Below are 27,206 nucleotides of genomic sequence, written 5' to 3'. Positions count from 1 at the left end.
CGGTGTTGTGGCCCTGCAAATGTGTCAGAGAACTGCAGTGATGCAAAGTTATTTGCTACAGCAGATCAGGGATTTCCCATGCAGGAAAAAAATTGGCGCAAGCCTGCAGTAAAACGTAGCTGGCTGCGTCTGATTTTTTTTTTTTTTAACGTTCTGCACGCAGCACACACGTACCCAGAGCCCTGAGGACTGTCAGAGGCAGGCGAAATAGAATTTTTTCCCTTGTTTTTCAAAGGAAAAGCCACACTGCGTCTATTCAATGAATAATGTATGTCTTCTGGCCCTGCCTACACAATTCTATCCCTGTAGTATTAATGCCGGGTGCAATGGTCTGCACAGCCGGTTTTGAGAAAGAAAAAAAAATATGCAACACTGCTAACAGCAGCTTGGACAGTACTGCACACGGATAGATGTGGCCCTAGAAAGGACCGTTGGGGTTCTTGAAGCCTACACTCACTGCTAACACTCTCCCTGCCTAACCACCACTTCTGTCCCTATTGCAGGGCGCAATACTCTGCAGATCCAATTTTGAAAAAAAAAAAAAAAATACAGTGCTAACACAGTACTGCACACTATTAGATGTGGCCCTGAGAAGGACCGTTGGGGTTCTTGAAGCCTACAGTAACTCCTAACGCTCTCCCTACAGCAGCTCCAGCACGATACCACTGTCCCTCAGCTAACTCACAAGGCATCTGAGCCGAGCCGCGGGAGGGGCCGATTTTTATACTTTGGTGACATCAGATCTCCCCAGCCACTCACAGCAGGGGGGTGGTATAGGGCTTGAACGTCACAGGGGGAGGTTGTAATGCCTTCCCTGTCTTTCAATTGGCCAGAAAAGCGCGCTAACGTCTCAGAGAGGAAACTGAAAGTAACTGGAACACCGCGTGGTACTCGTTACGAGTAACGAGCATCCCGAATACCCTAATATTCGCACGAATATCAAGCTCGGACGAGTACGTTCGCTCATCTCTAGTCACAACCCCTTTAAATGAGAATCTTCTTGCACTCTAGCTTATAGCAGTGGCTCTATTGTAGCTTTTATATCTTTTTTTTTTTTTTTTTTGTTGCAAAAGATTGGGTTTCATTGAGTATTTTATGATGTGCCCGTACACAATCCTTTTGCTTAGCATAGATTTTCTGTTTGGGTTGCCTTTTAAGCGTGTATTGATGCAGCCTCCCTTGGATTTTTCACTTCCAGACTTCTTTCCAGACAGTGAAGAGAGGTGGCTTAGTGCTTTGAGAACTTTTCATTTTAAAGACAGATTAGGTTTTCAAACAAAACAAGATAAATTGAATTCACTTCAGGCTGTGATCTGTTTAAAAAGGATTGTACGTCAGCTTCGAGTTTTTCTGTAGTAATGAACCAAATTGATTCTTCACACCTTGACTTCCTCTATTCATTTAACTCCTCTACACTCAAGTGCTGTAAATGCTAAAATGTTATCCACAGCTTCTGGCAAGCGGAATCCAAGTGCTTCACTTTACAGTACTTCAGTTAAGAGTCGGATATTTTGGACTTGAATTCCATATTTTATCAGTAATAGTGAGTCGTAGCCATTTTAGAATTTGCAAATAGTTGTCCTCCCTGCTGTTGACCACTCTTCCACTCTTGCAGAATTTGCATATGGTGGCCCTTAATTGTTATATGGTGTCCATTGGAAATTATAGGAATGATGTGTCCCATGGTTAGTATTATGTCATAACCTTACACAATAGCTTATGAAAACCAAAAGGTGGCTGTGGGGGACCGGCTGCTTGCAGAACTTTTGGTGAACTTGCATGAATAGATCTATCCCATCTTTAGCCCAATTATAGCATTCATTGATGCTGCCACGGAAGCCACATTGGAATTTTAATTAAAAAGAATCTGTCACCATCTTTTTGCGGCTCTCTCTGAGGGCAGCATTAAGGCCATGACTGGCTCATTTATTACATTGATATGTCTGCTGTATCCATGCAGTGCTTTGGGAGAAACTTATATTTTCTAGTAGCAGCCAGACACATAGGACTAGTCCTCTATACTCATGAGATGCAGCTAGCCTCTCCTGCCATGGCCACTGATTCATAGCTGTCCTACTATGCACAGTAAAGGCCAGAGAGCAGTCAATTAGCGGCTAGAGGGTGGGCTGGCATGGCTAGCTCATGAATATCAAGGACTGCTTCCTGTAGTCTTCTGCGTCTGGCTGATATTCATAAAATTTAAGTTTCTCTCAAACTGTAGGACCGATGCAGACATATCACTGTATCAGTGTATGACTACCTTGTGTTGCCCTCGGAGAGGGGTGTTAAGGATGGTTACTGATGCCCTATAAATCATCTGCCCAGCTTTTGGAATGTTTCTATGGCTTAAAAGAGTGACCCCGATATTAGCAGTATATTACAGGATTGCTGTGTGGACTTCCTTGTGGTTAACATGTAGATGAGAGCTAGTAAAGAATTTGAACGATATGGTTCAGTGTAAGCATGGCCAACAATCGAACAATGAGCTATCATTTGTTTGCTTATGGTTCATTTCATGCAAGCATGAAAATCATTGTTGGCTCGTTCACTAATCGTCTGGTTTAAAAACTGATCGTTCAGTCGTTCTCATTCACTTATACAGTGAATGTGAACAATTTAGTGAGCGAACAATTTAGCTACCTGCATGAGCGAACTCTTGTCATTGTTTGCTCCCTCAAACGATAAGTCGTTCTATCTAAATGGGCCCTTACCCATCATGATCGCCCCCTTACCCATCATGATCGCCCCCTTACCCATCATGATCGCCCCCTTACCCATCATGATCGCCCCCTTACCCATCATGATCGCCCCCTTACCCATCATGATCGCCCCCTTACCCATCATGATCGCCCCCTTACCCATCATGATCGCCCCCTTACCCATCATGATCGCCCCCTTACCCATCATGATCGCCCCCTTACCCATCATGATTGCCCCCTTACCCATCATGATTGCCCCCTTACCCATCATGATTGCCCCCTTACCCATCATGATTGCCCCCTTACCCATCATGATTGCCCCCTTACCCATCATGATTGCCCCCTTACCCATCATGATTGCCCCCTTACCCATCATGATTGCCCCCTTACCCATCATGATTGCCCCCTTACCCATCATGATTGCCCCCTTACCCATCATGATTGCCCCCTTACCCATCATGATCGCCCCCTTACCCATCATGATCGCCCCCTTACCCATCATGATTGCCCCCTTACCCATCATGATCGCCCCCTTACCCATCATGATCGCCCCCTTACCCATCATGATCGCCCCCTTACCCATCATGATCGCCCCCTTACCCATCATGATCGCCCCCTTACCCATCATGATCGCCCCCTTACTCATCATGATCGCCCCCTTACCCATCATGATCGCCCTCTATGAACCAGAGCAGAGAGTTGCTTTCACAGAGCAGCAGAAGTTCTCACCGTGGCAAACTTGCATGGGAAATGCACAGTAGCCGGACTCTTCCCCAACTAAATCAGTTGCTTGCAAGCTGATCACTCTTATATTAATGGGATCTCATCACCCTCTTTTGATTAAAGGTTTCTACAATATCACTTTAATAGGAGCTTTCACTCCGATACTTGTTCAGTTATAGTGAGTATTTTGGCATCAAGCAACCAATAAAGGCTGTCAAAAACTTTCCCTCTTACAAGAGTTAATTTCTTACTAACAATTCATGGGAAGGAGCAGCCAACAAACCTTAGTTCCTTTGGAACAATCTGTTGAAAACAAAATTGCCTTTTGCTGAGTTTTTTGTGCCAAAGTTCTCCTCTTTGTCTAATACTTGAAATCAGACCATTCAAACTCAAAATAATTCGAAATTAAATTCACTGTCGTTTGTTCTCCAGTGGGCATCCATGACCAAAGTGAAATGTGAATGTTCAAACGTAAACCAGATAGTAAGAAGTTGCATGACTGTACCGCCCTCTAGTGGAAGATTGTTTGCCATTAGTGAATGGAAATCCTTTGGTCTAGATTGGAGGTCTTCAGCCTTTTTTTTTTTTCGTTTGACCTTTTGTGAGCCACATCAACTTAAGAGATAGCAGAGAAATTTATAGGTTAACCCCTTAACGACCAGCCCATAGTGTTTTTACGTCCTCCCGAAGTGGGCTCTATTCTCTGAGGACGTAAAAACATGCTTCCTGCAGAGAATAGTGCCCCTCGGGCTGTGTACGTGACAGCTCCATGCTGTCGGTGTCCGCAGGTAGCTGACAGCATGGAGCTGTCATCCCGGGCGGTTCGGAGCCCCCCCCCCCCCCCCCCCCGGCATTGCGATCGGCGCTATGCAATGGATAGCGCCGATCGCAAAAAAAGTAAATAAAAGTACATAAAAGTTAAAGATTCAGCTGCTCTGATGGATCGGATCCATCGGAGCAGCTGAAATTACTCACCGAGGTCTGGCACGCTGCTCCCCGCTCTCCTGCCGCTCCGGGGCCCGAAGCCGGTCTTCTGCGCATGCGCGCCAGGCGGCATTACGTCAGCCGCATGCGCAGAAGGCCCGGCGGCGCGGGAGATTTAAAATCTCCTGGCTCCCGGCTCCTGTAGGTAGCCGGGAGGCAGGAGATGTCAGCGGGGACTGCGGTGAGCGGTCCCCGGTACCGCGATCGCCATTATCCAATGGTTAGCGGCGATCGCGAAAAAGTTAAAAAAAAAGTTTTAAAAAAGTCAGTTTCACCTCCCCTCATGGATCCGATCCATGAGGGGAGGTGAAAATACTCACCCCCAGTCCTCAGCGGTGTCCCGATGTCCCGGGACCCGAATCCCCGTCTGCGCATGCGCGCCCGATGATTGACATCGGGCGCGTGAACAGACGGGCTCGAGCCCCGGGAAATTTAAAATCCCTCTGCTTCTGGCTGCCATGTGTAGCTAGGAGCAGAGAGATTATACCGGGGACATGATCACTGTCATCCAATGGATGACAGTGATCATGTAAAGTAAGAAAAAAGTGTAAAAAAGTTAAAAAAAAAAAAAAGTTAAAAAAAGTTTTTAAAAGTTTAAAAAGCGTACGTTTCATCTCCCCTCATGGATCATATCCGTGAGGGAGGATGAAAGTACGTACCTAAGGCCCCCAGATTTATCCGCGGACCTTACCACAGCTTCTGCACACGCGCCCGTCGCCAAAATGGCGGGCGCATGCGCAAAAGCTGTGGATTGCCAGGATAATTTAAATTCTCCCTGCTCCTGGCTACAAAACGTAGCCAAGAGCATGGAGATTTAATGGGGGTCCGCGGTGAGCGGTTCCTGGTCACTTGTTCGCCATTATCCAATAATGGCGATCACGTAAAAGTTAAAAAAAAAATTTGAAGTTTCATCTCCCCTCACTGATGCGATCGGTGAGAGGAGATGAATCTTTTTACCGGAGGCCTGCGTATTTGAATCCCGACGCGATCCTCCTCTGTGGACCTTCCAGGATTCTGCACATGCGATTGCCGGCAAAAAGCCGGACACATGCGCAGGAGTCAGGGAGCCCAGGAAATTTAAAATCTCCTTGCTCCCAGCGACCAACGGTCACAGAGAGCCTGGAGCAGTGACGGGTGGCCTCGTTGAGCGGTCCCCGGTCACGTGATAAAAAGGTAGCGATCTACCTTAGGCCGGTCTCACACGACCGGATAGGAATGACGGATTCCGCATGCGTCTGATCCGCGGTAATACGCAGATCAATCGCATTGGATTACACAATTCCGCTCACATTAGCGGGTCAGAATTGCGTAATCCACTCGCAGAAAAGAGAACGCAGCAGGTTCTATTTTACTGCGGATATCGGCAACATAGAGCCCATTGTGCTCCATGGTCGCGGATATACCCGCAGTCCATACGCAACTACATTGTATACGGGCTGCGGGTACCCGCGTCATCGCTAAGCGATGGTGCGGGAAATACAAACAAAGGTGTACTGTGCATGACCGCCTGTGTGAGTACGCAGTTATGCGCAGTACATTACGCAGCCGTACGCAGGGTCACAGCCGGGCTCACAGATGGGATCCGCTGTGGGCCTCCGCAAGCGGATTCCGCCTGCACCCGCGTGAGCCCGGCGTTATTCAGACCGCTACCTGTGATACGTATTTTACAAGAAGCCCCGGGAACGCTCACCTTCCTGCAGTTCCAGGAGCACCTTGTTGAGCGCCTTCTGTGTGAGACCGCCGCACCTCATCAAGCTTACGGAGACTCACGGAACGCCACTTTTTACACCCCATACCCGCCACTGAGGTCATGAAATACCCCCAAAAAGCATGAGAGGAGGGGGGGGGGGGATACCCGGTTTTATTGCCCCATGGGCCCATTTCAACCGGCCTCCGTAATTACCCCTGTCTTCGGAAATACTACACAGTTCACATTTTTACTTTTATCTAAGATTTGCGAACGCCAAAAAGGCCGCGGAGGGGGGGGGGGGGGGGAATTTTTAGGGAGTCAATCTTTATTCTGTACAAATAAGCAATGGGGCCTGGAATTTATTCAGTTGTGCCCTAAAATCCAACAGGTGTTCCGTCCTTTATAGGCCTTGCCATGCGTCCTGTAAGTAGATTAGGGCCACAATGGGTATGTTTCTGAACTCGGGACAAACGGGGGTATCCATTTTGGGGTGAACGTCTTCATTCCTATGTACACTGTACAAAAAAACTGTTTTTAAATTGAAAAAATTGCCAAAAAAATTGAAAATCGTAACTTTTTCTTTCTGCTTTGCTTAGATTCATTCAAATACTGTGGGGTCAAAATACGCAGTACACCCCTAGATGAATTCGTTAAGGGGTCTAGTTTTCAAAATGGGGTCATTTGAGGGGGTTCTTTATAGTTTTGGCCGCTCAATGGCTCTATAAGTGGGCAATGGGGCCTGAAATTTATTCAGTGGTACCCTGAAATCCAACGGGTATTCCTTTCATTGTAGGCCTAGCCATGGGTCCTGTAAGTCTATTAGGGCCACAATGGGTATGTTTCTGAACACGGGACAAACAGGGGTATCCATTTTGGGGTGAAAGCCTTCATTTATATGTGTGCTGTACAAAAAAAAACTGTTTTTAAATTGACACAATAGCCCAAAAAATGAAAATCCTATTTTTTTTCCTTTTGCTTTGCTTAAATTTATTCAAAAACTGTGGGGTCAAAATATGCAGTACATCCCTAGATAAATTCGTTAAGGGGTCTAGTTTTCAAAATGGGGTCATTTGTGGGGGTTCTATATGGTTTTGGGCGCTCAAGAACTCTACAAGTGGGCAATGGGGCCTAAAAGGACTTCAAGCAAAATCTATGTTCTGAAAGCCACCGATTACTCCTTTTATTTTGGGCCCCGTTGTGCATGCTGACATAAGATTAGGGCCACAATGGGTATATTTCTGAAAACAGCACAAACAGGGGTATCCATTTTGGGGTGTAAGTCTTCCTTCATATGTGTGCTGTACAAAAAAAGCTGTTTTTAAAATGACAGAATTGCCAAAAAAACAAAAATCCAAATTTTTTCCTTTTGCTTTGCTTGAATTTATTCAAAAACTGTGGGGTCAAATGCGCAGTACACCCCTATATAAATTCGTTAAGGAGTCTAGTTTTCAAAATGGGGTCATTTGTGGGGGTTCTCTATGGCTTTGGGCGCTCAAGAACTCTACAAGTGGGCAATGGGGCCTAAAAGGACTTCAAGCAAAATTTGTGTTCCGAAAGCCACCGGTCGCTCCTTTCATTTTGGGCTCCGTTGTGTATCCAGACATAAGATTAGGGCCACAATGGGTATGTCTCTGAACACGGGACAAACAGGGGTATCCATTTTTGGGTGCAAGTCTTCCTTCATATGTGTGCTGTACAAAAAAAGCTGTTTTTAAAATGACAGAATTGCCGAAAAAACGAAAATCACAATTTTTTCCTTTTGCTTGGTTTGAATTCATTCAAAAACTGAGGGGTCAAAATATGCAGTACACCCCTAGATAAATTCCTTAAGGGGTCTAGTTTTCAAAATGGGGTCATTTGTGGGGGTTTTCTATGGTTTTGGGCGCTCAAGAACTCTACATGTGTGCTATGGGGCCTAAAAGGACTTCAAGCAAAATTTCTGTTTTGAAAGACACTGACTACTCCTTTCATTTTGGGCCCCGTTGTGGACTCAGATATAACAATAGGGCCACAATGGGTATATTTCTGAACACGGGAGAAATAGGGGTATCCATTTTGGGGTGTAAATCCTGATTTTCATGTAAACTATAGGAAAAAAATATGTCTTTAAAATGACAGATTTGCAAAAATATGACATTTTACTTTTTCTCCTCTAAATTGAATTAATTCCTGAAAAAAAACTGTGGGGTCAAAATACTCATGACACCCCTCAGTGAATACATTAAGGGGTGTAGTTTTTAAAATGAGGTCATTTGGGGGGGGGGGGTATCTATTATTCTGACACTCATGAGCCTTTCCAATCTCGGCTTGGTATAGGAAAACAAAGTGTTCCTCAAAATGCTAAAAAGTAATGTTAAATTTGTACGTCTCCTAAATAGTTTTAAAAAAACGAAAGTTTTTCCAATGTGCGCCCAAAATAAAGTAAACGGGTGGAAATATAAATCTTAGCAAAAATTTCTATATTATGTTTGCACATATTTAAGATATTGCAGTTGGAAATGTGAAAAAATGACGATTTTTTCAAAATTTTCCCAATTTTGGCGTTTTTAATAAATAAACACAATTTCTATCGGTCTATTTTTTCCGCCTAAATGAAGCACAACATGTGGCGAAAAAACAATGTCAGAATCGCTTGGATATGCAAAACCTTTCTGGTGTTTTTCCATGTTAAAGTGACACATGTCAGATTTGCAAAATTTGGCCTGGTCATTAAGGCGCAAACAGGCTTGGTCACTAAGGGGTTAAGACTACATGGTGGCTTTGAATGCCACACATATTGCCTGTCCTGACATCACACTATGACCCTGCTACATTGTGTCCTGATGTAAGTGAATGTGTTCACATTGTGATTTGTAATTTGCCACGCCTGTGACTCTTCAGTTTCAAGAGATTTTGAATTTCTTGCAATGGTGGGGTAAGCCCTAGCCTAAATGTGGAGAAACAAAAAAATTGTGAAATTGCAAGCATTTGCTGATAAGTATTTCTGTGTGATATTTGATACTATGCCATCTGAATTGGCGCTGTTTAGTGGTTGGGATATGTCTGCAATTGTCAGTTTATATGGACCTCAGGATTCCTATGGTTAGCCACACAGCAGGGGGTCATGAGCCACATATGGCCCCCAAATCTCTGGTTGGGGACCACTAGTCTAGATATAGTCTGTACAGGATAAAGAACTACCCCACGTCACATGCATGTATCCCTCTGCCAGAAGTAGCTGGATAAAGAACTAAGCCAGAGTATAGCTATCAAGAAAGAATGGGGCATATTTACGAATATTGTATGATCATTAGGCACTGCAAACATAGGGTGCTCTCACATATGCGTTCAGAAAACGCAGCACGAAACCGCGTCATTTTGCTGTGATTTCGCGGTGCATTTCTTAACGTATTTTATACAGTCCGACCGGTTTTAAATGCACCCCACTACTATGATGGGTGATGAGATGCATTAAAAACCCTTAAACACGTAAAAATAGGACAGATAGTGCTAGAAATTCGCAGTGTTAGAAACGTTGTGTTCAAGCGCTGGTCTGTGAGGCCCAATTGGAATCAATGGCAGCATTGTACTGAGGTTAGCGCGGTGTTGGTCGCAGTAAAAAGCGTGCAGCGTGAGAGCAGACTTAAGGCCCACGGGTTGATAGTCATTTGGATGACGGATGTCACAGTCAGGATTGTCAACACTCGCGCAGAACATTCAAACTGAAAGTCTTGCCGGCAGCTTGTGGGCTTCCTGTCCGCTTCATATGTGAAGCGCTGTGCGGGGAACTTTTAACCCTTTCCAATCCACTGTCTGACGTCTAAAGACATTCAGATTGAAGGCTGTACAGCTCTGATGTCGGAAGATGTTCGGCAAGGTATTCTTACTGTATGTTACTGGCCGCTCTGTAGTCGGGGGCCTCTCCAGCATGCCCCATACAGCAGTACTGGCTCTAGCCAGTGGATGGCTCTATTGTATAATGGCAAAAATAGAAAGTCCCCCTGGGAAACCCTGGATCCAAAATTGGATTGCAAAGGGTTAAGGACGACAAGCCAACGAGTGCTAACAAGGTTTTTTGAGCTGTCTGAAAAATCCGCTTAAACAACCGCAAACAACAAGTGAGCCATTTTTTCCCCTTCACACTGAACGACTATCACTCACTTTCGCTCGTGAACGAATTTTGAGAGCGAACTATAATTGCTGTGTGTAAATGGACCTTTAGACTAGACAGTCTTAAAATGAACCAGATTTATCACTTTTAAAGACTTCATTATAAAAATTCCAGCACTTGTGTTTAAAAATTAACTTTTATTCATTGCATCATAAAAATGATCCAGGAAGTGTGCTCCGAACAGCCCTACGCATTTCCAGCGTTACCGCTGTTAATCATGGCATACAAGTAAATGGAAAAAATGCAGTTTTAAGAGCCATACTACCCAATAAAACATTACAGATCACATATGTAAATGTTTCATTAACACCAGAAATGTCAGAAGAAATGAGAAGACAGGGTTTAAAGAAAAAAATGAAAAAATAAGGAAAAACCTCCTTCTCCCCATACTCAGTAAACATATAGCTAATCGTTCTTGTAATTTAAACCAGATGGAAATATAGTGTGTAACTCAAAGATCTAAAAAGCCCCTCCGTGTAATGGCTGCCTCTCTATCGCCTCCGCGTTGGGTTTAAAAACCCTTTTACTGCATCGTGTCGGAAGAAGGTAAGATCACGATTCTACTGGGAAATGAAGCGCTCAGCAGCTCCGATACATGCTTGGCTTTCCCATTACTTATGTCAGAAATGTGTTTAAGAAGTCTGCGTTTTGGTTGTCTGGTGGTCGCCCCACATACCACAGCCGCTACGCCGAGCATTCAATGATATATACAACATATTCACTGTTAGTTTATGTTCTAACTGATATATAAAGACGCGGGCCTTTACATTCACATTGTTTTTTTTTTTTTCAATTTAAAATGTTTCCACTGCATCTGGGGCGTCCTTAGGAGCCGCACCTATAGGAGCCCTAGTTACAGGGTAAAACAGCCCCCAGTAGTGACAATAGACACTAACAGAGCTGATCTGGGTCTGCTGGGACCCTGCAGCTCTGCTGTAACAGAGCACACCTGGGTTGCATAGTGGAAATGTTCATTATTCCACTTTCACTCTTTAGTACGAAACACTTATTGAGCTCTATGTATCCAGGAAAGGAGTAGGGAGAAGCAGTTAAAACAGCTTCTCCTCTGGGTCCTCGGCTGTGTCTGACAGCTGAGGACCTGACCGGCTCCTGCATTTGCTATTAGTGGATATTAAAGCCCAGGACTAAGCACGTGCTCCTTAAGGGGTTAAGTTCCGTTTGAAACAAAATAGAAGATCCTTTATTTCTACCCCGAACTATATGCTTAGCTCTATGTAAAACGTTTGGTGAATCTATCTGTAATTATTTCTTCTTGCGTGTCAAAAACCGCAGTGTCTGAACGCGCTTACTTATGTCTAAGTCCCCCGCTGGTATAGATGTCTGTGTATGTGCTGATGACTACTGAGGCAGGAAGCATGCTGTTCCTTGTGGTGGGGGGTAGTAACTGCACTTTCTAGTTCAGAATTTCCACTTAACGTAATATCCATAAAATTATTAAAATGTTTGTGAGAAACATTAGTCAAGTGTAAATTATCATTCTCCCTCAAAAAAGGAGACAAAATGTGATATTTGGTTGCAGGGGCGTAGCTAAAGGCTTATGGGCCCGGGTGCAAAAGTTTATTTTGCCCCCCCCCCCCCCCCCCAACTTCTCTTAACCCCTTAATGCAGAGGCATAACTTGAAGCTTCTGGGCCCCAATGCAGAACCTGTAACAGGGCCCCAACTATAATGCTTTATTCATAGTACTAGGCTTACTATATGGAAAAGGGAGGCATTATGGGCCCCATAAGGCTTCTGGGCCCGGGTGCAACCGCATCCTCTGCATCCCTATAGTTACACCAGTGTTTGGTTGGTATCTCCGTCCCACAATATCAAAAAAATCATTGATGAAACGCCCTTACCTTTGAATGTGACGGAGATAACTATTACTTGTTTTGTTTCTTGGTGGGAGGAAAGGAATACATTTTCGAATTGGCAAGAGATGGAGAACAGCTTTCATTTCTTACACTGGTAAGTTAAATGAGAGCTGCGCTGTGATTGGTTGCCATGAGCAACCAAAACAGATCTTCTTTTAGACAGCTTCCATATGATTTTGGAGCCAGGATCTGCAGCCTGTATATTAGGCATTTGTTCAGTGAATCATTTTTGTTTTGTATTACTTGTTCCTGTAGCAATGTACCGTGTACAATAATGAATGTTTATGACAAACACTACGTGGAAAATCTAATAACTGACATATCACTCGGTACTATATTTCCTTGCGGAAGCATACACTTTCTTGGTGGCTATAGTTCTTGGATACATGTGAGGGATGGGTTTAGTTCTTTATCCTGCACAGACTAGAGGTATAATATCCATCCATCCTCCTACAATTAAACATTTCAATGGAAATGTGCATCAGAAATCCATCAGATTTCTAAATCTGATTTTCATGTGAAGATGCTACAGGTCTGCTTATGGATTTACGTCATCAATTGGGCCTAATCTGCACATTTTCTGATACGGAATCTGCATCAAGAATGAATGTAATTTTTTTTTCTCTGCAACATGGATTTCAGAGTCAATAGGAAGTTAAAATGTTGCAGATTTTGTGTGGAATTTGCATGAAAATTCCCCCAAGAGAACGAGATCTCGCTCAGGTCTCATAGGAAGGCATTTCAAATACTAATTTCTTTTGGAGGAAAGCGGGAAATCTTTGTCAATACTAGAAGAATACGCATATTTCAGGCAACAAAGAAATCTACATTCTACTAGTAGAAAGCCGTTCCCAGGACAGCGACTGCAATAAAAAGATCTATCTATATACTAGTAGAATGTAGACGTCTTTGTTGCCTGGAATATTCTCCCAGTGTTGACATGGATTTCCCTCTACCCTCCAAAAGAAACTAATATTTGAAATGCCTTCCTATGAGACCTGAGGGAAGTATATAATATACTCCACGATCAGGAAAATTCTTGCATGGCATTAGGAATAACAGTAAGGGCCCCTTTTCAGTGGCAAGAAAATCGTGCGTGTTTCGTGCGATGTGAGAGTGAGTAAAAACACGATTATGAAACCAATGAATTTCAATGGTTTCATTCTTATTTGCTAGGTTTTCACTCCAGCGATGCTGCGATTTTGGGTTTTTACACGCAGCATGTCCTATCTTTCTGCGGTATCGCCCATTGTTTTCAATGGGGTGGTAGCAGCAGCGTGCCGAATGAAAGCAATGGGAGAGGATTGCTGTGCCCTGCTGCAGCTGTGACAGCTGTGGCAGGGGATTCCTTCATCCCCAGGGGGAGTCCTTTCATTACTAAACACTGTGACAGCAGTGTTATTAAGAAATTATCTGTCACAGCAGTGGCACAGCAGCATCCGCCCCATTGAAAGCAATAGGATGATGGGAATCTCTGCAGGGATACAAGGCTGTTTTCACATGAAAACGAGCGTTTTAATGCGCACTAAATCAAACATGCCAACGGGACGGGAAAAAAGCATGTAAATAAGCCTTCGGGACCTGTATATAGAGAACAGTGGAGGTGGTTTCTTCTCTGCATTCAGCTCCTTTGTTTTGCCATGGGCTTACTGCTGAATACAATGTAATCAGCGCTCCCTCGGAGAATACAACACCATGGACAGCAAACACAGCATGTCGTCTGTGTTATCTTCTCTTCGACTCAACGATGGATTTTATGCTCACCTAAAAATTATCATTCAGCCGAAGAGTGAAAGATGGGAGCATTTACACACAACCATTATTGCTCAAACTATAGCTTTTAAGTGAATTTTGACCGATAATTGTTATGTGTAAATGGGCCTTTATAAGCAAGATTTTATCTAGCTGAAAACTGCGCCTTCTAGCATACAATACAACATATGTTCAAGGATGTATCATGATTTCACAGGATTTGAAGTTTGGAATTTATCAAAGCAAGATTTTGTTACTTCGTGAAGTTGTCGCCATGAAACCTCAGCAGATGATCGATGAAAAGGTGTACATTGTACGATGTTTGCTTGTGTGGTTGATGGAGGGAGGTAGCTTCACACCACTTGTGTGGATATAGATGATGTGAGGCGTGAAGAGTGCTGTAGATGCTATGGTGATGATGAGTAAGTGAGGCACAGCCTGTAGTTACATAATGCAAACACATGAGGGCAGAGTTGTTTTGATAACAAACTGCATCACATCAGGCTAAGATGAATATATTATATAGGTGGTGATGTCATTCAGCATTTTATTTCTTCATCTGAAGGAGATGAGCACTTTACCCTCATTAGAATATAAGCGCCTATTAAGGACAGGGATCCTCTTTCCTTGTTCCCTATCTTTCTTAGATGTCTAAAATAGAAATCCTTTCTATCTAAAATGCAATAGATTCTGCAAATGTGCTTTTATCATGTATCATCTCTGTTTCAAGTCTTATAGCTGATTGCCGTATTTTCTATTGCAGTTTATATCTGTTTAAGCTGGGCATTGCCCCTCAAATACAAGACTTACTGGGCAAAGTGGACTTCACAGGTAACCAAATATTGTAGATATCATGCAAAGGATGTGACAAGGAACGTAGCTATATGGGGTACAGCAGTAGCACCAATGTCCTGGTGCCCGAGGATGCCTAAAAAGCCCGTCAACCACATGCATGTTCTGAACAGTACATTCTAGTTGGGGGGCCATGTTCCAGAATGGGCATTGGGGTGCAGAGCATCGTGGTCTGCCTCCTAGAACATTTTAAGGTTTTCTATCCTAGTACAGGGACTTAGAATGTTCTGTGTAAAATAAAGTACTTTTTAAATAAAATCTCCTCTACATTTCTTCTTTCTCATCTTGCTACCATCTGAGCATTTTATAACCCTTTTAATCATCCCAGCAACTTCTTCCCATCCTTATTACTGTAGCTCACTTTCTTTGACTATCGGAGCCGCCTGTGATTCTCAGACTGCATTAGTCTGTTTGAAGTGAAGAAACCTTTTCTAGATAATTTGGATGTTGCACAGGAAAGTCATAAATAAGGGAAAGGTTTATGAAATGCTATGCTCAGTATATTAATCACCTTTATTTGGTATCTAGAGGAAGAGATCAGTAACATGACAAAAGAGCTGGAAAAGTATGGAATCCAGATGCCATCATTCAGCAAAATTGGAGGGATTCTGGCTAACGAGCTCTCCGTGGATGAAGCAGCCTGTAAGTTCATTGAAGTTCCTTTTTTTCATCGCTTCTTCTCTAGTTATTAGAAAAGTTAGAACTTTGTTTGATGTTACTATTTGGTACCCTCTAGTGGTAGCAAAGTGTATGGCAATATGAAGAGGCAATTTGGAAGCAGTGATGTTCTACCACTAGTAACAGGGGTGAAAAATTGCCCTTTTTTTTTTCTTTTTAATAGCATCTATTTGTGGAAATTATTGGGAAATCTGTTGCATCGATTAAAAATAATTAACCTGCACACTGAATCATTTTTTCCCAAAGCCCAGATGACTGGTCTTGTTCCATATACACGGTAGTTGTAAAATATTTATTTCATTGAGGTTTTTAATATCTGTCTCTATACGTCTGTAATAATTTGCTCAATGGCCAAATATTAAGACATATATTTTTTATGTTTGATGGAGAGTTCCTTTGTAATTATCGCTTTAAGAGGCCTTCAAATTCATTAAAGGGAACTTGTCACCAAAAAAAATAAAAAAGTTTAAATCCACCATTCTAGTGTAATGGAGCATTACATAAGCAGGCCACACATGGTTTTATACAAAAACTCTGTTTACAGAAATTTTTTTCTTTTATTTGGTGTGCCCAAAATGCAAATGCCTCATTCCTCATTCCTCCTGAGTCAAGACGTCACTGCGGAAACCTGGCCTCTTCACTCGCTTGCTACCACCCCCTGTGTATGGGCATTAGCACTGAAATCTTGCAAATGCACTGTGTGCCCCTCCTGCCGCTTCTTTCCCACACATGCGCCGTGATGCAAAGTGTATACAGTTTGACTATAGGTTTGGTTTTTTTTAGGTGGCTTCATGGAAGACTTTTTATTGACTCAGTTGTTGACGCTAAAACCTGTGCCTAATACTCAGTGAAATGTTTTTCTGCTTCCAAATTCCAACAGATGTATTTATCATTACACTCTGGGGTTACTCCCAGAGTAAACTGTGATGTAAGGGAGTGAATCATGTGACCTGCTTGGAGTGCAGAGGGCTCATGCTGAGTAGATGCAATGATGAACCAACCGCATTGAACATATTACTTATGCTTTAACTTCTACGTGCTTTTCAGTAATCGTCAGACTAAGAAATAGCTTCTATAAAAACTTATTTACATGACTGGTACATCTTTCTCTCGTTGGATCCATTTCAGTGCTTTACAGTTGGACACAGGGCGCTGCCATATTTTTCTTCAACACTGCTTTTGGATGGGGCACAGCAAACGCACTCTGAACATGATTGGTTGAGTGTGATCCGCTGAAAAGTCACATGTCCATCCAGTTCAGCTTATTACACTGCAGTGTTGACCCAGAGAAAGGCAAAAAAAAAACCAATGGGGTAGAAGCCAATTTTCCTATTTGTAGGGAAAATACTTCAAATCTGACAGTCCTAATAATCCCTGGATTGACGACCCTTCTGAAGTAATTAGTGACTATAATATGTAATACTGTATCACTCAAGAAAGCATCCAGGCCCCTCTTGTACTCAGTGAGTTCCCCATCACCACGTTCTCAGGCAGAGAGTTCCGTAGTCTCACTGCTCTTACAGTAAAGAACCCCTTCTATGTTGGTGTAGAAACCTTCTTTCATCTAGACGTAGAGGATGCCCCCTTGTTAGTCACAATCCTGAAGGCAAATAGATGATGGGAGAAATCTCTGATTTATCTTTACTTGATGAGTATTCTGAACAGGTGCCCCAAAGATGGTTGAGGCAATGATAAACAGGAAGAGCACATTTTCTGCACTCTGAGCATAGTATGCATGCAATGATGAATATGTCTGAAGTCTTTAAAACGGTCTTTATAGCCTATTAACCAATCACAGCCCAGCTTTCATTTCTTTTAGCGCTCTTGATAAATAAAAGCTGCTTTATGATTGGTTGCTGTCGGCAACAAAGGCAGTTTTCCTTTTAGACCATCACTGGGTAGAATATATTTCATAGCCCCCTTTTTAAGCTTGATTCTTTTTGTTATTTAAGAGTAAAGCACAATGTAACTCTTTAATGTCCTTGTTTTTAGTACATGCAGCGGTAATTGCAATTAATGAAGCCTTGGATAAGGGAGTAGCTAGCCAGACAATGGTGACCCTGAAGAACCCAAATGCAATGCTATTAAATGTGGCCAAGGGCTTTGATCAGCAGTATCATGATGAGCTCTATCAAGCCAAGAAAATAAAAGAGGATAATGCAAAACTAAAGGTAAACTATCGGATCATGTTCCAAAGCTGCTGTTCTCTGACTTGTCATTTCCGGGTTTTCTTCATCAGTCTGTCGTAAGTCAACTTGTGCTGCGGATTTTCACCATAGATTTTAAATGAGAGGGTGAAATCTGCAGCATTTTCAAACCAATTTTCCACTGCAGAAAATTTGCAGCGTATCTGCGGCATATGAATATAATGTAAGGCCTCGATCGCAAGGAGTTATACTGACGTGGATGCTGCTGCAGAATCTACTCTATTAACCCCCCTACCCCATCCCACACCCAAAATTGAACCCAATGGGAAACTGCTCCATAGTTCATACACTGCACATTTCTCCATGCAGAGATTTTAAAATTTTCATTGTGGAAAAATTCTTGACACTGTTTCTCGACGGAAACCATGTTGGGCAGCTAGACATGGATTTGCTGCATTGAATCGGACGAAGTCTGTGTGCGGATCCACATGTAAATCTGCAGCAGAACTCTGACTGTCCGTCTTGGAGTTCTATCATGGATTATTTTGGCAGATATATGTCAGAAAAATCCAAAAAGTATTTAAACATGCAATTAAGAAGTTCACATGTAGCAGATTTTCCACATAGCGTTGCTATGGAAAGCGCAGCCCCCCTGTCCACAAGTGGAGAATCATAGCAATTCTCCGCTTGCGGCCGGCAAATCGCAGCATGCTACTAATAGCGGCGATTCTCCGTGGAGATCTGCCGTGGGATATCGTAACGCCCGTGGACAGGCAGCCTAAAGCCATTTTTAAATGCATTTTCAGTAAGTCTTTGATTTTAATACATTTTTGCAAACTCTAGTTACGCTAGATTCTTCTCAGTGCATTTCTGCATGCAGCTGGTGAGCTGATTTTTTTTTTTTTTTTTTTCCGTTTTTTTATTGCATTAACTGAGGCACTCTGGTGGGTCTTCTGCATCCATATGCCCTGGAGCCTCAAGAATGTTGCACAGACCTTTGGGATATGTGTGTGGGGGTCTCCAGCATTCAGTGTGGATGTGATTTCTGCCAGAAGCGCTTGTCTATTCATAAAAACAATTCTAGCGAGACGCCACTGGTCGCCATCACTGAACACCTGTGGGTGGTCACTGCACTGTCCACTGTGGGTCATAATGCCTTCAATTATGTTTTCCTGGAACACACGTCACCCTGTTGGGCCTCGTTTGAACTCCGATACGTCCCCTTGCCACGAGCATGTTAGCCACTGTTCAACGTCCCACACAAGATAACGCCTTACAGCATCTTATACAGACATGGACGTTCCCAAGCCATCATCCAAAGTAACGCCACTTCATAATCAATTTACATTCTGCTATCCCATGACTTTTGGCACGTCAGTGTATAGAGGGGGAATATACAGAATTCCCTACTATACTAAAGGATTTGTTTGAAATGAGAAAAAAACGGTCTGGGTTTTTCCTAGAAATGGCGCTACTCATATCCACGGATGGTTATCTAGTGATACTGCTTAGTTCTACTTACTTGAGTTGGGTTGGCTGTATAAGATGTGGATACAAGCAGACCCTTTTTCTAGTCTCATGCAACCTGATGTAGATTATTTCCTTTTGATGTTCATTCTGTGGTGATTAAACGCATTCTAAATATTTTGTACATTTCTGTAAAACTACTGTATGCTGTCAGTCCTCACCATTATACTATGTTGATATGTGCTGTATTCGCTATGATTGTTCATGACTTGCACTGCTTTTACAGAACAATAGCATTTCTGAAGACGAGAGAGACGTCTATGAAGAGCTTCTCACTCAAGCGGAGATACAAGGTCACGTTAATAAGGTTAACAGTAAGTACCTCATTACACATGGAGCCATTTGGATGACATTGGGTGTGATTGGATGATGGAAGACATAGTTGTGTGATTGTAGCTTGTGTTGCATGAACTTTTTACCACCCTGCAATGACTTCTATTTAACCTGCAGCTATAGTAAGAAAGCTTCCTGCCGCTTGCTGAACTGCCTAATATTCTTGCTTCTAGCAACTTTACTTTGTACATTGTGAGCCCTCTATTTGACCCATGTTGTGCTCTAACTAGAGAGAAAATGTCAAAGTATTGGACAACAGGATCAAGAGGTTTTTTTTCTCCCATACTGAAAATAATTACAAATCAATAGAAGCCTTTGAATTGTCTCAAATGGTTAAAATTTTGTTCAGCCATTGTTCTTTAATAAGCTGACTACAGGATGTCTCCCTGCGTTGACTCTCAGTGATCAGCTGTGATCTAAAGAGGAACCAAACAGCAAGTATTCCATTTCCCTACAGCACTACTGCAGGACAAATGAAGCATTACACATTTCCATTAAAATCAATGGGCTGTTAATGTGATGCACAGACATGCTGGGTCCTCCACAAATCTACTTTGTAGCTGTTCTCCCCTTTGGCTTCTTAATAAGGTATTTTTTTATACCAAGCTGTTCCTGTAAGAAATGGCTGAACAGAGTTTTTAAGAGCTTTAGAGAAGAGAATAACTCAAAAGAATTGTCTCTACTGGTGATTTTATTTTTGTCACCAAGTCCCTCCCCATAAACCATAGCTGGGGGATCTGAAGTTAACTCTATGCATCCTTAAGTTCTCTTCACAGTGCTGCCAAGGTTCCCAAATCTCTGCTTTTATGCAGCATGTGCAGTATGCTAATTAAGCGTGAAGCGTTTCATGTGCGGTTCACACGCTGTGACTGGTCAGACTTTCTTCTTATTCAGCTCCTTGACTAGTGATTGGCGTCTCCAGCTCTTGAGACGCATATGTTCTGATTCTTGAAGTGTGGTGCACAAGACAGAGTTTTCATTGCCTGGTTTCTGCAGCTCAAGGGAGCTGGAGATGTCATTCCCTACTCAAGGGATGAAGTTTTGGCTGAATGAAAGGAAAGAGAACTGGACCAATCCCAATGTGTAAACAGCTCATCAAACAATTTTCTCTTGGCACATCAAAAGAAATTGGAAATTTGGGGTCCTGAGAAGCACGGTGAATAGAACTAAAGATATGGATAACGTTCTTTTCACATCCCCCACCTAGGGTCTAGATTTTTTTTTTATTTGGTGGGGGGCGGGAGGGAAGAGTTAGTAACAAATATCCTTTAATGGGACATGATTTTTTAAAGGGGTTGTATATGACTTGATAAATCCTCAGGATAGGTCAGCAATAGTTGACCGGCAGGAGTCTGCTACTTCGGATCCCAACCAATCAGCTGATAGCAAATAGCGCTATCTGTATTGCAGTGGCCAGTTTGCTACTGCAGACACTGAGAGCTGCAACAAAATTGACAGCGTTCTCTACTTCCAGTGCTGTCTGCACCAACAGTGATGCAAGGAATCAGCTGATCGCTTGAGATCATAAGCAGCGGATGACCACCGATCAACTGTTGATGACCTATCCTGATGATAGGTCAGCAATAGTAAAAGTCCCAGAAACTCCTTAAAAGAGGACCTGTCAGTTTCCTAACATACCTGTTTGAGTAAATACATGTAATCGGTAGAATTCTGCATAATGTGGTTCCTCTGTTATTCCTCCTGAAAATGTCTGAATAAATTCATAAACTAACAGTGTTACCAATTTTATTTAGTTATTTTACCAGGAGGAATAATGGTGAAACCGCAAAAAGCCGCGTTCTAAGAGATTCTCCGAACTTGGTATTTTATGATGAATGCAAGTGTTTACTAAAACAGACCTGTCTGTGTAGCCGACAAATCCTCTTTAAAATAGTCATGAGAACATCTTGTGAATAACCTTTGCAATTTTATAAGCGTGTCTTTTGTTTCAGCCAATGTAGCCTTAGTCCAAGTAAATGAGGCCATTGACAGGAATGATGAGGCGGGATTATTACAGACTCTGGTGGTCCCCATGCTGAGCCTTTTTGATGTTCAGCCTCAAAATTCACCCTGGTACCTGACTCAGTTGAGTATCGCTAAAGACCAGAAAACGCAGGTAATGGCGGCATCCAAGACCTCATGCCCATCGCTCCATTAACATACTGCATGTGTTCCTTGCTATTAACCTGTTACTGAAAAGAATGTATTTGCGTCAGTCCCGTGATATGAATGGTAATGTGAGGTTTTATTAATGCTCTTTGCATGTACAGCTAACCCAAAGATGTTGCACTGGCTTTATACTTACCCAATATCAGCTCTGCTATTCTAGTCGCCTACCAATAAGGACCCTGATGGTTTAGGACCACATGAATACAAGACAGTCCCCATGAATATTGACATAGTAAAGTCCCATTCCATACTGACGTAACGCACTCTACAATGACTGTCATAGTAAAATGGTTTGTACGAGAAGCAGATATGGAGGTTTTTCTAGCTGAGCCAGTAATGTGGTTCTATGGCTTCATATAAGTGGTCTGGATTATAAAGTGGGTGCGTCCATCCCCCAAAACCCCATTTTCTATTACTGCTGTTATATCCTAGGTATCACTGAAGTGACGCTGTATTTAAATTGCCAGTATCGAAAATCCTTTTCCATTGTAGATGTAAAAGGAGGGGGGTAAATTACTTGTTACTGTTATTCTCTGCCTTTGTTCCTCTAATCTGCCAGTTCCGGGACCCATTTTCGGACATCCAAAATGGCCACTGCACTTTTTCTAACTACCTCAATCACACTATGCACTGCGGACTGCTATTTCGATATTATATTTATATATATATATATATATATTCTACTTATCTGTTAGACAGCTAAAATTGAAATTAGGATAATTAAGGCGCACCAGTAACCCTTACAAACAGTGTATCTGCTGCCCTGTAGCATTTTCCTTGGCCAAAGTAGTGCAGCATGCTGCGCCCTTTCATCTGGGATTTTATGCCATAATTAATTTGAGCTTTCAACACAAATGGGAAGCTGCAGGTGTAGCAAAGTTTAACTTGACTGTAATAACTTTCTGCAACAAGTTTTCAGATTTTTTTTTAAGCCATTGAAAAGTTATTTTTACTTTACAATGGCTTTTGCTGTGTTAAGCTATTGAAAGAACTGCCTCACAGGAAGGTATTTTTATGCAGTAACAGTCAAATTAAACTTTGTAACACAATAGATCGTTCACCAATATTTCTGTTAGAAGCATCTGATGAAGCATACATATAGAGTGAAGTTTAATGTAGTGAATGGTTTCATCACTAGGAAGCAGAGATCATTATTTTTACAACTCATTGTGCAGAAATGACATCGGCTCCCCCAGTAAGTGAATTTAGTGGAACCAAACATTTACTTCTGTCTGCTGTAAATGCAACAGAACTGTATGGATGTGAATAACCAAAGCAAGATAAAGGGACTGCTAAGCCTAAAATACCACCCTATGGTGATCAGTTGGTTATTAGAACCAATGGTGGTCAGGGTTGCCGTCCTAATACATTCCTAAGATGTGGCCTTATTACAGTTGTGTAAAAATTGCCAACAGGGACTGATTTCGGTGATGTATTTCTAAAGTAACTGACCATTTTCTACTTTTATTTGAGTTACTATTTTATGGATAAATATGATGATCATAACATTTTAGAAAATCAGTCTTTCCAGTTTTTTACCTTAATGCTGATTGGTTGCTATGGTAAACATTGCCCTTGTTCATATACCGTAAATCCCCACAATGTACCTTGTACTGTACCCCACTGAAATTATTTCCAAACTATTGTGTCATTTGTGTGCTCCTGCATCTTACAGTGTTTCCCGAAATTAAGAACTACCCCGAAAGTAAGACCTACCCCTGTTTTGGAGGGAGGCTTGAAATATAAGCCCTCCTCCCCAAAAAAGGCCTAGCTAAAAAACATCAATACTCAACTGGTCCGCGGTGTCCTGCTGCCTCGTGCTGCTTTTCTCCGGTGGCGATGCAGCAGGTTGCCGTGTCCTCTGCGCTGAGAAATCCTCTTCTTTCTGGTGATGGGGCTTTGAATACCCCGCCTCCAGCAAAGCGAGCACTGTGATTGAATTGAGCGCCAGCCAATCAGAGCCGGCGCTTGATCATTCACAGCCATTCAGTGATTGACTAGCGCTCGATCCAATCACAGCGCTCGCTTTGCTGGAGGCGTGGTATTCAAAGCTCTGTGACAAGAAAGTAGAAGATACCTCAGCGCAGAGGACACAGCAGATTGCCGCCAGAGACCAGCAGAGCCAGCATCGGGATGCAGTGGACCAGGTAAGTATAAGCCTCCACCCCCTCCCTTCCCTGAAAAGACACTGTGCCTTTTTTGGGGCAAAATTAATATAAGACAGGGTCTTATTTTTGGGGAAACACAGTAATAGTTCATCCTAGAAAATGCTTCCACTGTTTCTCAATGTAGTTTTACAGGGGTTGTTCGAATGCCTGAAATTTCTTTGTTGTTATAGGTGCAAATATGAGAACGTGACAAAACTAGGGGTATTTACCCATTCTCTGTCCCAGCAATTTAGCACTATAGCTTCTTGGACCTCCTGGTCTTTGTTGTGGAACTGCTACCACCTGACTGCTGCAGCCAATCAGAGGGCGCAGCTGTGAGGTGCCATTCTTCCAGCATCAGCACTCAGATGTTGGGTGCCAAGATGCCAGGAGAACAATAATTGACTGCAAAGACCAGGAGGATCATAGAGCTGCAGCACTGGACGGCTGGGACAGAGTACAGGTAAATACCCATGCTTTTGATATTTTATCACATTTGCACCTATAATTAAAGGGTTGTCTGGTTGACAAATTTTTAAAGTTCAACTCTAGCATCAAAAGAACATTTGTTACAGCATTTCACAATTGTTGAGTAATTCTGTGCAGTGTGTGGATGAGATTTGCTGAAATCTCCTCCACTTTGCTGCTACTGCAATAGGCTGCAGATTTTCTGCATGTTAATCCGTGGCAGCAAATCCGCAGCATATTGACTTTATGTTCATCTATCCTTAAAGCATCATTGTTGGTTTTCATATCATGTACGTCTTCAGAAATACAAATACTGGTTCTTTCCATAGCGTTAACATTAACCTGAAGGTTTCTCTCCTCCTGATCCTAGAAAGCAGGTGTCCCCAGTTCTCTTGACAAAAGCGAGATTCAGAAAGAAGTTAGTGTTGCCAATAATGAAGCTGAGGCTCATGTGCTTAGTGAGTAACCACTGAAATGACTGTGTCCCACGCCTGGGTCTTAATTTCCGTTAATTAGTGCATGCGGAAAATGTAGTTGTGTTGATTTGATAAAACACCAATTTTTTTCAATAAATGTTTCTGTTACTGTCCTTCTCAGTGTGGCAATTGCTTCAATGACCACTTTATGCTGTGTTGGGAGTATTCTTTTATGTATCAGGTAGTTAACGTTTCTTTGTTTCAATTTGTACAGCATTTTCAGCTGCTTGGTGACCGTAACTGCTGAAATTGCTTTACAGATCACACACCAGCCATTTGCAATATTACCGCTCCTTTCATGCCTGAAAAATGAGATCACGCCATTAAGTTGAGATAGTTTAATTACAGGCAGCAGTAGGTTTTACGCTTTTCAATGTTATTTTGCAGCCTGCATATACAGTAAAAATAAGTATTTGTAAATATATTGAGATGCAGTCTGGAATTTAATCCAGAGCTGCATTTATAATTCTGCTGCGTTTTCAAGGACATATTAGTAGTTTATCCTTAGGGTAATGCATCAATTATTTGATTGATGGGGATATGAACTCCAGGTTCAGTGCTAGCCTTAGGTTAGATGGCATTCTGTGCAGAATTGATTTTTGCACCCACATCCGCATTATAAGAAAAAAAGCTATACATATTGCACTAATAAACAATCTGCTTGTATTATGTTTATGCAGAAAGCAACACATCCCACACCAGACCAGCTCAGTGGATAAGTACTGTGTTAGAGTCAAGCTCCAAATATAAATACAGCACCCGAACTAAGCCCTTAATATAAATACAGTGGCAGAAATAAGTTATTGTGTTGCAGGAGCGCAGAAGAGCTGACAGCAGCGCCTAGGAACATCAGAGAAGAGGCAATAGGGCCAGGAGGGATGATTTATGTAGCTCCACAAGATGTTGCCACATGGAGGAGAAAGATCTGGCTGGGCAGATCTAAGGGGCATGATTGCACTCATCCTACATCCGTCAAATAGTCCCCTGCAAGCTAGTGCTTGGCAACTGAATACTCAAAGCACCGCTGCTGCTAGTGAAAATGTGCACCCGGACTCCTCCTCCTCTCCTCCTGCGGAACCAAGGAGGAGAGGTCAGGGTAAGAGGAACCCGGGTGCACACACTGCCATCAGAACTCTGGCTGGTAATCATTTTTATGGTGCCCCAACGTCCCGTAAGCGGGACAACAGGCTGTCCCACTTAGGGACCCTGGGGACATCGGGACACGGGGTCCCAAAATGGGACTGTCCCACCTAAATTGGAACATCTGGTCACCTTATTCCAGTAGTACTAGTAACAAACGTCGCGAGTCCCCACATTGGTATGTGTGCCGTAGGTTCGCCTAGACTCTTCAATGTTTGCATAGCCATAGCGGCTCATCTGTACAGGTGGCTGTGCATGGTACTGCAGCTCACTCCAATTCACTTTGCTGATCTTCGGGGGGTCCTGAGAGTCAGATCTCAGAGACAATCCCTTTGAGAATGTGGTCCCCAGAGCAAACTGCTTATGGCCCCGCTCCAGATAACTCCTGCAAACAGCCAATTTTTCCAGGGAAAACCTCAGCCAGTCAGGTAGTATTACATGATGGGCATTCAGATGAATGGCTATGCTTGAAATACCAGGATGGGAGCTGCTCTTACATTGTAGGGATCGGTTCTCAGTGTAATAATCTACAGGGAAAATGCAGTATTACATTACAGCCATACAAATAAAGGCTAACCATGTAATACATGGATGCGCCAAGTCCAACAAAATAAGAACTGCTCTTCATTAAGGGGGCCCCTTTTGTGGCATTCATATACCCTAATGTGGCATATAGCGAGGGGTTGTTAACCCTTTGTACAACATGAGTTCTACGTTAAGAAAAGTTGAGATGGATGGCACTTCAAGGATTGAAAGGAGCATTATATTGCTGATATACGTATGTAATGTGTGTTTTCTTCACAGTTCATGATTTTGTACAATCACGTCTACAGAATTAAAGTTGTGTTTAAGTGTATCGATGAACAGACTCCGCTGGGACGAAGTGGAGAAAACCAATAGTGCTTCATGTTATATTATGTCCTCCACCAGGAATTATGATTTTTTTTCTTTAAGTATGTCCTGGTCCTGTGCCGGCATTGACGTATCATACCATACAATGTCTACTTTTATTTCAAAGAGGGTTTTAAAATCCTAGTCTTTTATGTTTCCACTAACCTGCATAGTGCGAGCCATGCGCTTATATAGAACTAACACCCGGCTTCTGTGCCCATCCGTTCCTTTGTGCAGTGTCTGCATGAGTATGGTTGGAATTGTCCTCTTAAGGATCACACTCTGCACTGCACGCTGAACATGATCTGTGCGTTCTAACATGGATGTACTAACACTGTCGGCTGCCTGGTGCAGGTTTGGCTGTGTGTGAGCGAGTCTGAGTTGTACATGTCGAATTGTTCCCACATGTTGTCAGAACATGAATCTATAGGGTACCGTGTGACAATTACTCAGGGCTGCTTGTGATTTTCTGTACATTATATGTAATGTATTTTATTTTTGTTG

General features: G+C 42.7%; 1 protein-coding gene across 3 annotated transcripts in view; it reads left to right on the top strand.

The window, feature by feature from the left end:
- The window catches only part of IQGAP2 (IQ motif containing GTPase activating protein 2), a 297,963-nt gene that overhangs the window by 164,582 nt on the left and 106,175 nt on the right, over nucleotides 1-27,206 (top strand). Inside the window, exons 6-11 of one of the 3 annotated variants that reach the window (XM_066602867.1) lie at nucleotides 14,638-14,705; nucleotides 15,255-15,368; nucleotides 17,397-17,575; nucleotides 19,305-19,392; nucleotides 21,364-21,527; nucleotides 24,566-24,653. In XM_066602867.1, the coding sequence (XP_066458964.1) occupies nucleotides 14,638-14,705; nucleotides 15,255-15,368; nucleotides 17,397-17,575; nucleotides 19,305-19,392; nucleotides 21,364-21,527; nucleotides 24,566-24,653 (701 nt within the window). Of the gene's footprint in view, nucleotides 1-14,637; nucleotides 14,706-15,254; nucleotides 15,369-17,396; nucleotides 17,576-19,304; nucleotides 19,393-21,363; nucleotides 21,528-23,709; nucleotides 23,728-24,565; nucleotides 24,654-27,206 lie in introns of those variants that run through there. The other 2 variants (XM_066602868.1, XM_066602870.1) reach the window with 2 other exon arrangements.

Source organism: Eleutherodactylus coqui, chromosome 5 (assembly GCF_035609145.1).
Source record: "Eleutherodactylus coqui strain aEleCoq1 chromosome 5, aEleCoq1.hap1, whole genome shotgun sequence".
NCBI lineage: Eukaryota > Metazoa > Chordata > Amphibia > Anura > Eleutherodactylidae > Eleutherodactylus > Eleutherodactylus coqui.
This window is presented reverse-complemented; position numbering and strand designations above follow the sequence as displayed.